The 15844-nt window shown below is 27.3% G+C and overlaps 1 protein-coding gene across 1 annotated transcript in view; it reads left to right on the forward strand.

The window, feature by feature from the left end:
* The window catches only part of LOC105843433 (uncharacterized), a 33538-nt gene that overhangs the window by 15532 nt on the left and 2162 nt on the right, over positions 1–15844 (forward strand). The window contains exons 3-5 of the mRNA XM_065819025.1: positions 12502–12577; positions 14377–14683; positions 15472–15595. Of these exons, the coding sequence (XP_065675097.1) occupies positions 12502–12577; positions 14377–14683; positions 15472–15595 (507 nt within the window). The remainder of the gene's footprint in view (positions 1–12501; positions 12578–14376; positions 14684–15471; positions 15596–15844) is intronic.

Here is a 15844-nt window from a genome sequence, read left to right on the forward strand (position 1 = left end):
TTTGTGGCTACTTTTTAATTATTAATAATAATAATGGTTAATAAATGCTGTGTTGTCGGTTATACCCCAAATTATAATGGTGGTGAAGTAATACCAGTCTTTGGTTTTCCAAAAAAATAATGACTTAAGAAAGTTATGGGTTAGATTTGTAAATAGAAATAGTTGGACTGTCACTGAATCATCTGTGATCTGCTTAAAACATTTTGATGAAAGTTTAGTACACAAAGGAGCATCAGAAAAACGACTTCGTTTGTTGTATAATTTGAAGCCTGTTCCTACAATATACCCGGCCAGCATTGCAACAGCTTCACTTCCAGCTATGTTTATACCAAGAAAATCACCAACTAAAAGAATTTTTCAAGAAGATGAATATCAGAAGTTTTTATCAAATGATATTATTGAAGATCTTAATTCTCTTACAGTTGCTGATTCACCAACAGGATGTTCATTTTCCAAATTCGATGATTGTGTCATGTTCCATAAAATTATTTAAAATGAACTACACATACCTTAGGTTGCTGAATGTATTCGTATTGACAAAAATCTTCATGTCAAACTTTTTTATAAAAATCTTCCAGTTTCTTTGCCACCTTGGCTCAGAGTAACCCATCAATGCATGTTAAAGAGAAGGAGTATGCTGGAAAACTTCGATTTACATTTTAGCATTGAAAAAGAAAAGTTGTCTTCCATTCTTGAAGAACTTATAAATCACCAAATAAAAAAAGATCAAATTTATTCTTCAAATATGCTTCAATTTGCCTTGATGTTGCGTTACACATCATTGCAAACTTATCATTTACTGCTGAAGGAATTCCCTCTTCCATCTATATCACTGTTAGGCAAGCTTAAAGCAGGTGATATTGATTCTATGAAAGTTTTGAAATTGTTACATGAAAATGGGAGCTTATCAAATGATCTTATAATAATTTTTGATGAAATGTATTAGCAAAAATGTGCAAAATATTCTGGTGGAAATGTAATTGGGATTAGTGAAGAAAATGAATGTTATAGAAGCATCGTTTCTTTCATGGTAGTTGGTTTAAAAGAAAATACCTCTTTTGTCATCAAAGTAATTCCAATTATAAAATTAAACAGTGATTGGTTGAAAACTGAAATTCTCAGCTTGATTTAATCTTTAATAAAATATAGGTTTAAAGTTCGAGGTGTTGTTTGTGATAATCATGCTTCAAATGTTTCCTTTTTTACAAAATTGCTTGATGCACATAGTAAAAAACCAGATGATTTGTTTATTAATGTACAATCACAAAAAATTTACCTATTCTTTGACACAGTGCATCTGATTAAAAACATTCAAAGCAACTTACTAAATAAAAAAAGGTTTATTTTTCCAGAACTTCATTTTTCAGCTTTTAAGATGAATTCACGTTCAACCAGGAGAAATATCATGGAAAATATTTCATGATTTATTAGAAAAAGACAGCCTGTTGGATCCAAGTTTGAAAAAAGCACCAAAAATAAATAGCAAAATTGTCCATCCTGGAAACTACAAGCAAAATGTCACTGTTGCTTTAGGTATCTTCCATGAAACTACAGCAGCAGCAATAAAATCATATTTTCCCAACCGTTTAGATATTGCATCTTTCCTAACTCTTTTTAATAAATGTTGGACAATTACAAATTCGGAAAATCAGTTTTCTAATAACTGTCTTGGAAATGCTGCTATTATTAATGATAAAAAACCTGAGTTTTTTCGAGCTTTCACTGAATGGTTAAATAAATATAAAAACACCAAAATCCCAAATTTTGAGAAATATACATTATCTCCTCAAACATCATTAGCACTACAAAGAACTTTATTATGTCAAGCTTCTTTAATAGAAGATCTATTGGAACATAATTATAAATTTATATTGACTGCTCGTTTTCAAAGTGATTCGTTAGAAAGAAGATTTGGACAATACCGCCAAATGAGTGGTGGCAGGTTTCTTGTCAGTTTAAAAGATGTTATTTATAGTGAGAAGATAATTCAAATAAAAAGTTTAATAAAGGAAGGAATTGAAATATTTGAAAATGATATTAATGATGTTCAAGATACACAACATGCTAGATCCTTGATGGATCAGATCAAAGAAAGAAATTATGATTGTGTGATTTTATCAGATGATTTGCGTGAAGTTGCTACTTATATTGCTGGTTTTATTGCCAAAAAACTGATTAAGAAGTTTAAAATATGTTGCAAGTTACTTTGTAGTCAACATTGTCAACAGGAGTCGAATGACTATAGTTATTTAAAAAAAATGTCCAGAGAGGGGCTAACAACTCCATCACTAGCCCTTTTAGAATGTCTGTGATAGTTTTGCTATGTTAGATCATGTATTTGATGTTATTTATTGATCTTAAATGCAACACCGTAAAGCAGCAAAGTTAGTTCTTGGCAGTAGAGAAATTTGCCAACCATTTTTATGTTTAAATCATCAAAATTGTGGAAAGGAAATTATACACACTGTTATTTCAAATATTTATTTTAATAACATCAGATAGAGAGTCAGTAATTCCATTGTTTCAGATAACATTGTTGCCGTTAAAAAAAGACAGAAAAAAATAAGAATCTTTTGTTAATAAATGTTGTGTTGTTTTCAATAAAGACATTTATTAATCATGATTACTATTTATTACTGAAAAGAAACCTAAAAAAAAGCCTAAAATTTTACTAAGTTTAGTGAAAGATATAAAAATTTTACTAAGTTTAGTGAAAGATATAAAATAGCCACAAATAACACTTCGATTAAGCCAACGCAAAATTTTTTATCCTGTGTTAGATTTACTTACTTAAAATTTATAGCTCAATAATTAAAATATTTTGAGAAAGATATGACAAAATATGCGCTTTTTTAACTGGCCTTCTATTTTTTTCCGGCAGAATAGAAGGCCGTGTATTTAAGTAGGCCATGATATATATATATATATATATATATATATATATATATATATATATATATATATATATATATATATATATATATATATATATATATATATATATATATATATATATATATATATATATATATATATATATATATATATATATATATACAGGGTGACCACAAAGTATCCGCACAGATAAAGAGCTTAATAAAAAGCATGTAGAAAGTATTTGGAACACAAATTTTATTTTAAACCATTTATTGAACTATAACAATTATGATTCAAAGATTGAATTCGAATTTTCCTCCATCAGCAAAATAACAGGCCTGTAGGCGTCTCGGGAATGCTTCGACGGTGGCGAGCAAGTAGGCAGGGTCCAGAGAATCCCAAGCTTTCAGTAGTGATTTTTTTAAACTTTCAATATTTTTATGCGGCTTTTGGCATGCCTTTCCTTCTAGGACGCTCCAGACTGAGAAATCCATCGGGTTAAGATCGGGGCTCGATGGCGGCCATTGAGAAAAGTTGATAAAATCAGGAAAAGTTGCCGCACAAAAATCCTGAACTGTCTTCTTTTTATGGGCTGGAGCTCCATCTTGCATGAACGTCCAAATACGATTTCCAAGTTCTTTTTGAGCCCAAGGAGCAATTTCTTTCTTGAGCATATCCAAATAATTGTCACCGTTGACCTTTATACCTTGTGGAACAAATATGAGCGGTGTCTTAACATGAGCCGTTATCCCGGCGAATACCATAACTGAAGCAAGATGAGAACTGCGTGAAACCGAGACATTTGGTTGAGATTTTGCCCAAACTCGATCGTTCTGCTTATTAAGAATGCTTTCCACTGTAAAAATCTTTTCGTCAGTGAACAAGATGTTGCGATAATCAATTCCGTTGAAACGGTGCAGAAGTCCAAGAGAACGGTCTTTACGTTTGACTTTAGCTGCTTGAGAAAGAAGTTGCGACTTGTTCTTCTTGTATGGTTTGAGCTTAAGCTTCTTTTTGATTATCTTTGCCATTGAAGTTCGTTTTATCCCCATTTTCTTTGCGAGACCTCGAGCAGATTGATTGGGGTTCAAACGCAGGCGATCGCGTACCTTTTTCACATTGCTCGCAGTGATCACTGTTCGAGGTCTTCCGGATTTTGGATGATTAGAACTTGTTCCCAACTCGTCAAAGCGTTTAATTGTGTCGTAAATTGTCCGTCTTGGCGCATGTAAACGGTTCTGAATGTAGCTCGCTGAGTAGCCTTTTTTGTGAAACTCGATGATAGATTGACGATAAGGAGAAACGCGCACCATTCTAAAAAAACCAATTGAACATAGTTTACAAAGTATATAAAGTAAAGTATATAAAGTTTATGACATAATATTAACCAAAAACAACAAATAAATAAGAAAATACATAAGTGCTTTTATGCTTATATTTTCACAAGATGAAACCGTCTCGTGTGCGGATACTTTGTGGTCACCCTGTATATAAATAAAAAAGTAATATGAAAAAAAAAAACTTTTTTACGGTACTTAAAGTTTCATGCCGTTTGCGGCACTCATCAGCCATATCATCACGAATCCAATCACCCATACCAGTTTATAATATTAAACATTTTTTTAAATGCTTAATATTATAAAAAAGTAATACATATTTTTTGTTATTTTTTTATTTTGCTCAAACTAGTGTTACTAGATATGGCTGATGAGTGCCGCAAACGGCATGAAACTTTAAGTACCTTAAAAAAGTTTTTTTTTTTTCATCTTACTTTTTTATTTATTTATTGATCTATTTTGTGATTATTTTACTTTATATTGATCACTCTCAAATCGAAAAAATTGATTATTATTACATAATCAAAACAACAATATATATATATATATATATATATATATATATATATATATATATATATATATATATATATATATATATATATATATATATATATATATATATATATATATATATATATATATAAAGAGAGAACAAAATGGGTAAGCTTTGTATGTAATAGCTTATTCGACAATGGTTATAAATAAAAACATATACATGATGCGTAAGTACACTTCAAAAAAAAAGTTGAAAATTCTACCTTAGGTAGAACATGTTACCCTTATTAAGGTATAATTTTCTACTATCTGAGGTAGAAAGCTATATTAAAAATATTTGTCATATAATTTTTACATCAAAGGATATTATTTTCTACCTAAAAAATTAAACCTTACTAAGGGTAAATCATATATCCTACGTTAACGTAGATATTTCTACCTTCTTTTTAGAGTGTGTGATGTAAGTAATAAAGTAGCATGTTAGGCATAATAAATTTTTCTGCAGCCGTGGCGCAGTGGTTAGAGTTTTGTCTCAGAACCGATCAGTTCGAGGCTCGACGCCGGCTACAGCCCAATAAGCGTCATTGATAAGAAAGGAGGCGTGAACACCTTTGTTAAATTCTCTTCCGCGGTGTACTGTGATACAAAACTGTAAAGTCGTCTGATAGCACCTTCATAAATACACACAAAAAAATTCTTGTTCGTTGCTTAATTTTATTTATACCATACCAGGGCTATAGGATTTATAAATTCCTTGAACACAGTTTGAATACAACTATTACTGTTTGAAATTTTTTTTCTGTGTCAGAACAATTTTTTTGTTTTTCTTCCAGCTCAAAGAGACATTTAAGAAAAAGTTTATCAATGATTAAAATTTTTTTACAACTTCATAATTAATAAATTTTAAGTGGGATTATTAGGTATCAAACATAAATACTCTTTTAGAAATGCCTTCTAACCTATATTTAGATGAAAATGCTAGAACTCGAGCTTGACTCTAATCTTGATTCTCAATTGATACTTGATTATCAAATATTTTACAGATTAGAACTTAATAATGTTTTATATTAGTTTAATAAACTTCTTAGCATTTGAAAAAGTGAAATTTAAGTGTTGAATTGTTATTTTGTTTATTAAAAGCACAGTTATGTAGCAAAAATTTATGGATGAATTTAGAAAAGTTTTAAAATTATACCCTACAGATTGTGATGCATCTATAATAAGTGAGTATGATGGAATTTATTCTGGGTTTTCAGTGCTGGTTCATTGTTGTAAAGACATTTCTAATTTATCATAAAAATCGGTGGGGGGCCAAACTTTTTGGTTTTTTGATTCTTTTTATTATTACCTATTAAATGCATTTTTTTATACATAATTGTTTCAAAGTATTACTATAAAAAACAAAATTATTTCAGATACAATGATATTTCAGATACCAAAATATCAAAGTAATTTCAGAAGACCATATTATTTCAATAATAAAATTATTTCAGAAGACCATGGCGAAAGCCATGGCTGTCTGAAATAATTTTTTGCCTGTTTTAATTTGCTAAGTGTTTGTTTATTTAATGAACTACTCCCGGCGCCGCAGGGGTAAATTTATCAAATGAACGAACATTTAGCAAATTAAACAGGTCAAAAATTATTTCAGATCCACAATGCACGCTGATCGACTACAAAACTTGATGCTTCTATATACTAAAAAAGATTTCTTAAACATAACTAATTTAAGAAGGAATGTTCAAAAACTGTGAAGCAACGGAAAATTAATGTTTAGGTGAGACCGGTGCTAGTTGCCTCCATTTTCACTCTTCGAGCTCTGTAGCCCTAAATTTTTGAGCTCTGTAGCCCTAAGAGCTCTGTAGTTCTAAATTGGGCAAAATTTTTTGTAAATTTTAAAGCGCAGACTTAAATTGAATGTATTAAAGTAACATTTTTAACTTGCATTTATTATAAAAAAATTTTTTGGGGGCCCTTCAGGCGCCTCAAAGAAAAAAAAAGAAAGTTAGCCAACTTACCCCACCCCGGGGTAAGTTGGGGCAAACTATAAAAGAGATTGTTAATGTACTATTAAGTGCAAAATTTAGAGAAAATTTTTTACTATTAATTTTGGCAACAATTTTGAGCCAAAAATTTAATATTACTTTTATCTGGTACCAAATATTGGTACGTATAACAGCCAAAACATAGTCCAATTTTTATCTGTAAATCAAAAACCTGAAATAAATTTTTTTTTCCTTGTAAAAATAAATTTTTTCAATATTATTTAAAATTAAAAAAAAAAAACTAACTAGTTTTATAAAAATATATTTATTTTCCCATAGTAAATGCTATGAGCCAACTTACCCCGTGAAAATTTTGCCAACTTACCCCAAAAGCCTTTTTTTTTTCAATAAACAGTCTATAGATCCTGAAAAACGGCAACTATTGATAAAAAGTCTGACTGAAAATAGTAAACCAATTGTGACTGAAATTTTTACTATAATTTTTTTTCCTACGACTAATTATTTTATTTTTAAAGTAAAAAGGAAGCGATGTTCAAAAAGTTACGTTTTTGTCCAAAAAACACATATATCCTAATATCTCCCATGCGCGTGCGCGAATCCTAACAATACTATAGTGAATGATGAAATGATCAATTAGGAAGGTTCTGTGTAATTTTTGTTAATTTCTGATGAAAGTCATTGAAGATAAACGCAGTTCGTCAACTTACCCCTGCTCCCAACTAGCCTTGATCTCCCTACTAGCGTATTTTTAAACCTTGAGAAAAAAAAAACAACTTTTATGACCTTAAAGAATAAGTTTTAATTGAAAACATAATAATAATAAGTTATTATAGTTGCAAATATTCTTTACATTTAGTTAATTTGTAATCAACGCAACGCTACTAGAATAAGGACATTGAAAAAAATTGAAAAATATTTTTTAAAAATTCGGCATTTTCTTCTACTCATTTTATCCCCTTCCTTTATCCTTTCTCCCAAAATAAAAATGTTCACGCCTGCCCTAATCTTTTATTAAATTTAAATTTATCCATACATTTCAAATTCATAAAATAATGTCAAAATTTAGTGCAGTCGTGGCAAATTGGTTAAAGTTCTGGCTCAGAACCAAGACGTTAGACTCGATTCTCGGTTCGATGCCGGCTCTAGCTCATCACGTGATATTAGTAGGGAAGAAGGCGTAAACTTCCTAGTTAAATACTTTTTCTTAGTACTCTGTGATAAGACCGTAAGAATCTCTAATAGCACCTTAATAACAACAAAAAAACAAAATTTACGAGCCCCTCATTTTGGGAAAGGTGAAATCTTCACATGTTCATAACTTTTAAACACAAAAGATAATTAAATGAAATTTGAAATTTAAATTTAATGCAATATAAAGGTGAAAGAAATATTCCTGGCTCTTAACAAGATTCTTGTAAATACAAAACAACGTATATATTAACTTAGATAATAGTATTACATATTAGCCAGATTGTTGATTGAGCCCAAGTTTTATATTAAAAAGTTTTAACACCAAATGAACCAACCGGCCTTACAAGGTCAAAATATAATATATTTCTTAAGAAAAATATATTTTTTTACTCTGCTTTTTAAGATTATTAAGGTATTTCAAGATTATTTTTAACAGAACACCGCGGAAGAGCATTTACCAAAAAAGTTTATATTGTCTTCCTTACCAAAGTCGTATATAGGGCATTAAATCTCTGATCTTTTAATTTTGAAACAAGATTACAACAGCGGTTGCTTAACTTCTGTTTATATTTCAATAAAAATGCAATATTATTTCATCATTTCAAAAATAAAATAATTATTTTGATAATAAAACAGTTACTTCAATGACATCATGTTTAATTTAATTACAAAATAATAATAACGTGCAAATAAACTTAATAAAACTGCAGGGTAATCAAAAGTTACCTTTTTTTTTGCTGCACGATAGCAAAAAATGCATTCAAACAAATTTAAACTGGGCGTGCTCACGCGCAAACAGACAAATTTAAACTAGGCGTGCGCACGCGTTTCCTACAGTGTAAATTGAAAAACTATGTTTGTTTTCATCTTTTGCTTTACCAGTGTTTCAATAGTTGAACTTTCAGATAATGGGATAATTGGCTATCAGTTTCGTTAGCAAATTTTTTTAATTTTTTTTTTTTTTTTCTCTTTACATAAGTTTGTTATTGTACAATTATATAGTTAAAATAGTAAAAAAAATAATAGTATATGACTGTTTTAATTGATAAACAATAAAAACAGTCAACTGGAAGAACATTAAAAAAAGCCGCTTTTAACATACAATACCGTTTTTTTTAAATGCAGTACCGTAAATGCAACCGTTTTTTTTAATGCAGGTAATAAACTTTTTACAATGACGAGATAAAATAAATTAATAAACTTCTTAAAATGATTAAAGAAAATAAACTTTATAAATATATATACCAATAGTATAAGGTAAACTGGCTTAATATAAACAGTAAAACAAATAATAAGAGAAAGTTAACAATTTCAAGATAATACTAATAGTAGTACAAAAGTGCGTTGTCCATTGAAAAAATAAAACTTTTTTTATTTGTTTTTAAATCTAAACTAAGCTTTAAAAAAAAATAAAAAAAGTTTAGCTTTAAACTCAAATAAAAAAAAAATCTAAATTTTACAAAAATTTTATTCAAAACTTTATTCGAAAGATATTGTGCACAATAATCAATACAAAACTAATTAAACTTGGTTCGGCAAAAAACTTGGTTTAGCAAATCATTATTTCTTAGTGTATATTTATTGACAGAATTTAAAGTAACGATATTTTTAAAAACGTTAGAAACTGAATTATATTTCCACATATATACAAAACATAAGACATTGAATACATTTACTTCATATATATTAAGTAATCTTATTTCGTTTAATAAAAGCTTTGAATAATCAAGACGATCCGCTAAAATAATATGAAGAATTGCGTGTTTTTGACAGTTACAAAGATGTTTCAATCTATTTTTATCAGTTCTTCCACAGGCAATATTTGCATAGCTTAAATAGTAATGGATAAACGACTAGTAAAGTTATTTTTATTTAAATAAGTTCAATACTCGTTTTATAAAATATTTTGATATAAATTTCGATAGAGATGTAATGAATGTGATGTTTCCATTTAATGTAGTTGTCCAGAAAAATTTCTTAAACTTAGTAAAGCAGTTTCTTCTAATTTTAGTTTGGTCAATAAAAATCAGAAACAGATTTATGGGTAGATAACGCTCTTTTTTTTAGCGAATGGAAAATTATAATTTTTTTTTGTTAATATTTATAGACAATTTGTTACATTTGAATCAGGTAGAAATGTTTTTAAGCTCATCATTCATAGTAGAAAAAAGTTTAAAAATATCATTATTAGAAAGAAATAGTTAAGCGTCGTTCGCAAACATAATACTAAATAGAATTGAGGCTTTATTTAAATCATTAATATAAATCAAGAAAAAAAGTCGCTCTAATATAGAGCTTTGTGGAACAACTCAGGATATATATAATATTTTCTTTTGATAAACAATAGGAAACATTTTGTTTTTGGTTTAAAAAAATGACTTATGAACCACTTTATTACCTTGTTATTTGTTCCATTGAAGTTTATGAAGTAAGATTAAGTTTAAGAAGTAATTCATTTGCTTCATCAGCTATGTAAATATTTGCTTCATCAGCTATGTAAATATTTGCCTCATCAGCTATGTAAATGTTTGCTTCATCAGCTATGTAAATATTTGCTTCATCAGCTATGCAAATATTTGCTTCATCAGCTATGCAAACATTTGCTTCATCAGCTATGCAAATATTTCATGGGCAAGTACTCAAACATCATAGCTTAAAAAACTGTATAATTTAAAAAAACATGCTAGCAGAATCATTTACTATAAGAATAGGTGTGAACACGCTAAACCCTCAATGAAAGATATGAAAATGATAAATGTGTTTGAAATAAATGTCTATCAGCCTTTAATTTTCATTGAAATAAATATCTATCAGCCTTTAATTTTCATGTATCGTTACAATTACAAAATCTTTCCTATAAACTTTAATAACAGGTTTGAGTTATATAAAAATGACAACTATAATCTTAGAGCAAATATGTTAAACACATATAAACTGCCTCGGATAATAAATAAATATTCAGATTAAAGCATTTCATATCGAGGTCCTGAAGTATTGAATACCTTTCAAAAAGGATTCAAAGGTACGGTAAATTTGTTAAGTTCATTCAAGTTTATAACAAAAAAAGAAATTTTTAAAACTTGAGAAACATTTTAAATTAACGTTACTACTCTACCTTTGTTTGCTGCTTAACAATCTTATTAATAAATTACGCATTTTATTACGATATTTATTACGATATTTAATTGAAATTTTATTACGTATTACATACTACGATATTTTATTGAAATTTTGTTAAAGGGGCTCTATGAAAAGATTGCAATGACGTACTGTTATCATCATCTTCTTTTTTACTTTTTTTTATGAAGTACGAAATTGTAAAATTCTTATGTTATATTTAAACAAAACAAAAACAAAACAAAACAAAAAAAGAAGGTATGATCTACTGCATTAAATGCCAAAAGGTCAATAAAATACTGAGTATTAGGAATTTTCGAAAGAATTTGAGATTTCACGTACGAAATGAATGATTGCATGTTCACTCTATTTTACATTATTTTTTTTAAATAATCGAAAATATACAGGGTGCGGAAAAAGTTCCCGTACAAAAATATAAACAGCAAAAACGACAAATGTTCCTGTACAAAACGAGAAACAAATTACACTTTAATTTAAAACAAAATAATACTAAGAAATACTAAAAGAATGCGAAGGAATACAAAAGAATACTAAAAACACTATATATTGAAAGAAAACACCATACAGATAATTCTTTTAAATTATACTTTTGTACGGGAACTTTTTCCGCAGCCTGTAGAAAAAACAGAATAAATAATAAGATAAAATAAATAACAAATAATAGATGAAATATAATTGACTGTTAATAGTTTTCTAACAAAAGTCTTCTAACTCACAGTAAGTTCATGTTAATGAACTTACTGTGAGTTGTGTTTTTGAACTTTGTTGCGGTTGTTAAGTTTTTGCTCTTTTTTGAAAAACTTGTAAAAATGTAAAACTTACAGGAACAGCTTTTCTTAAGTTTATAAAACTTTGAACAAACCAATTTTTTTAAATCAATCTTTAATGTAATGCTAAAGTTATTTTTATTATTAATTTATTGTTTAATCTTTCACTATCGTTAGTTTTTGTTAATTCGTTCACATTATCATTGGTTAAAAAAACTTTACCAAATTTTTTGTAGGTTTAATATTGTAATACATAATATGTTTTATAATGAATATTTTTTCTTTAGAGATTATGTAATTTTATTTGTAATTTCCTAAATTTTTTTATGTAATTTCCTAAATTTTTTTATGTAATTTCCTAAATTTTTTCAGATAATTTCCTAAATTCTTTTTACAATGCCATTTTCTTTATTTTTATTTATTTATTGTTTTTGTTTTTTTCTGTTATAAAAACTTTTTGAAAAAAGAACACTCTTTAATATTTTTCTTCTATTAAATTTTTTGTTTAATTTAATATTTTTTGAAACTAAAAAGATTTTTAACCAAAACATAAATTTTTTGGTTGTATAATAGCTTTAAGTTCTAATTCAAAAACCTAAAAAAAGAAAAGGTAATAAAGGGGAGTGATCTGTTGCAATCTTTTTGTATTCCCAAATATATATTTACTGCGTAAACAATTACTTTTAGAGAAAAATCGGAGAAATTTTTCCCTCCAATAATAGTTCATACGACCAACGTCAACGAAGTGCACGAGAAAAAAAAAGTATTTACATTTTTTTATTTATTTTACAATCGCAATATTTTAAAATTACATATACAAAACTGTGTATTGTATACTGTGTAACTGAGTTTGACTTAATTTTGCTTTCATTTTGTTAACACTTGAAGCAGACTTATGTTTTATTTTTACAGATTTAAGGCTCTGACATTTGAAGCAGAATTTCTTCTGCATCTTGTAGAGATCTTAAAATAAATCTTTTTCAAGGGTTCAAATTACAAAAAAGGAAACCCAAAATGTTCAAATAATAAGTATTACATGAAAACAAAACATTTTTTGAAAACAAAAATTGTGAAAGATAACCTTACAACAAAGTATTACACCTCCAAATCTAACTCTCTTTCAAACTCTCGGAACTTCCTTCGCCATAAAGTTGCATTTTCCCACCATGACACACTTGTTGCCTTGACAAACCAGATCAAGTCTATTGTTTTTCTGTCTCTAACCAGATCTCTGTCTATTGTTCACACAATTGGCGTATTAAATGCGTTGCAAATGCCTTGGGTAAAATTAAAACAACTATATTAAAGAAATCGAAATTTTGAGCGCAGTTTCCTCAGCAAATCTATATATCAAAAACGTATTTAAAATCTTTTTGTTGAATAAATTGATTTTTGTAATTTTTTTTACCTTTAAAATTCTGTATTGCTTTTCTTAAGATGTCTAACTTTAGTTTTTAATCAATTTAAAAGTTTTATTCCGCGTACCTAATATATAAACATATATATTAAAAGTTCAATTAGATTAATTTTTGATTTGTGTGCCCCTTTAATCTACCTTAGCAACAATAACCGCTTTACATATTCTTGGCATTCTACTTAATGACTTATTTAATTTGCCAAAGTAAATTTTAGATACTCAATTTTTCTACATTTTTTCACAAAGCATTAGTTTTAGACATTTTTAACTCATCCCATAAACGTTTAATTGGGAAATAATCTGATGGTTGGGGAGGCCTAATCATTTTATTCAATATTTGATCATTGTCTAGCTCAGTTAAATAACTGAAACAAAGTTTGAAGAATTTGTTTTGGATTTAAACTTAGGCTAGCTTTTTTAAAAAATTAATAACTTTCCATTACCTTTTTGAAAATATAGCATGACTTTTTAAAAATATCCAAATAAATTTCTTTTGTCATTATTTTCTTCATTTTTACAACGCAATCAGTGGCATTCTAACCAAAACTGTTCTACGCTTTAACATTTCATCCAATATGCATTACAGTTGATAATACACACTGTTTTATCATTCTCTCAACAACTTTTCTTTAGGCAAACAACCTTCTCTTAAAGCCAAAGGTCAACCAAAACTTTGAAACGTTGGTCTACGTTTCCATTCATTGATGATTCATTTTTTACATTATTTTGCCCACTTTAGCATTTTTATTTTTATAATTTTAATCAAAGCATTGTAATCAAATATGTTTTTTATAAAGTAGTAACTGTAATGGAAACTTTTATATAGCTTCACTTCTTTAGAGTAATATGTCATACTTCTAAAGAACTTTTGTTTTATAATAATATGAACCCGTTAAATGTTTAAGGATTCCAAGAACCTCTAAAAGTATTTTTTATTCAATTTTTTTTTTAAACCAAACTTACTTTATTAAATAGAATACAATTAGAGCTATTACGACGCAATTTTAGAACCTTGAGGGGCTACTTATTTTATTTTATCACGTGAGCGCTAACATAAGATGTTTTAAGTTGCAAAGTAATATAAAAATCACCTAAATTATCAGTTATTACTTTTTAATATAAAGAGTATTTAAATTTTATTATAGTTAAATCAAGAACAGCTTCCTACTTTAGAAACACTACCTTCTCAGGAACAGCTTTCTGCTCAACAACAGTTTCTAACTCTTGAACAGCTTCCTACTTTAGAACAGCTATCAACTCGTGAAAAATTTCTTGCTCATGAAAAAAATCTTAGTTCAATCGACAAACCAATAAATATTCAGAATCAAGTTGATATTAAGGATATACAATGTTCAAGAAAAAAGGTTTGTCAATTATTTCGTTCAAGATCAGCTCCTCAAATTCAAACAATTCAACAGTCTAATCTTGCGAGTACAAGCTACACAAATCAAAGTAATATTATTATATTATAAGTTTATTTAATTCATAAATATATATATATATATATATATATATATATATATATATATATATATATATATATATATATATATATATATATATAAATTATATAAGCTTTTTTAATTTTGTTTTTATTTTTAATGTAATGCAACTCCATTTTTAATTCCATTTTAAGTTGTCATATCAAAAGTTTGCGCATCAATACTAGAATTAAGATCCTGATCTTATATAACTTCTTTAGAGATACTAGACAAAAGGTATTTTGCGGAATTAATGTTAAAATCGAAGCGGATAGATCATGAGTTGATTTTTTTTTAATTCCTTGATAATATTTACTTATTTTGATTTACGTGCTCTCTATTTTTATTTAAATAACAAAAAAAGTTAGAAGAACTCGTAAAATATCTTTTGTATCTTTTTATGAACTAATTATTTCATTCATGATGGTATCTAATGATATTTTTTATATTTCCTATTCGAAAAGTTTAAAAGTACCATCAGTTGTTTGACTCAAAAAATACAATTAACTATTTGCGTTAATAAATTGTTATAACTTCTTATTTTTTTAACACTTTTACACACAAACAGAACATATATATATATATATATATATATATATATATATATATATATATATATATATATATATATATATATATATATATATATATATATATATATATATATATATATATATATATATATATATATATATATATATATATATGCAGACTATTTGTTGCAAACTGTCATTTTGGTTTTTAAAAATTTATTTTTAGGTGATTTAAAAGATGTATCAAACAACAAGAAAAATGAAGAATGCAAAAAAATAAGCAAGCAGCTTTTTAATACTGGAATAAGTGAGAAGTTTTTGAGCTCTACCCCACTAAGCAACTTCAATATGTAAGTTTTACTTACATTTTTAAAAACAAAAATAAGAGATAATACAAAATCTTTTATATAAGGATAACGTTATTATAAGAAGCGACATAAAAATATATACTCAAAATGCATTTAAAGTTTGCATATTTTAAAGTTTGCATATTTTATATTAAAGATTTTGCAGATACATTAACTTTTAACTTTTAACTTCTTTTTTCATTTTAATTTAAAACATAAATTAAAATCAGCGAAACTGTGTACTTTTGGCGA

This window comes from Hydra vulgaris, chromosome 15 (genome assembly GCF_038396675.1).
Source record: "Hydra vulgaris chromosome 15, alternate assembly HydraT2T_AEP".
Taxonomy (NCBI): Eukaryota; Metazoa; Cnidaria; class Hydrozoa; order Anthoathecata; family Hydridae; genus Hydra; species Hydra vulgaris.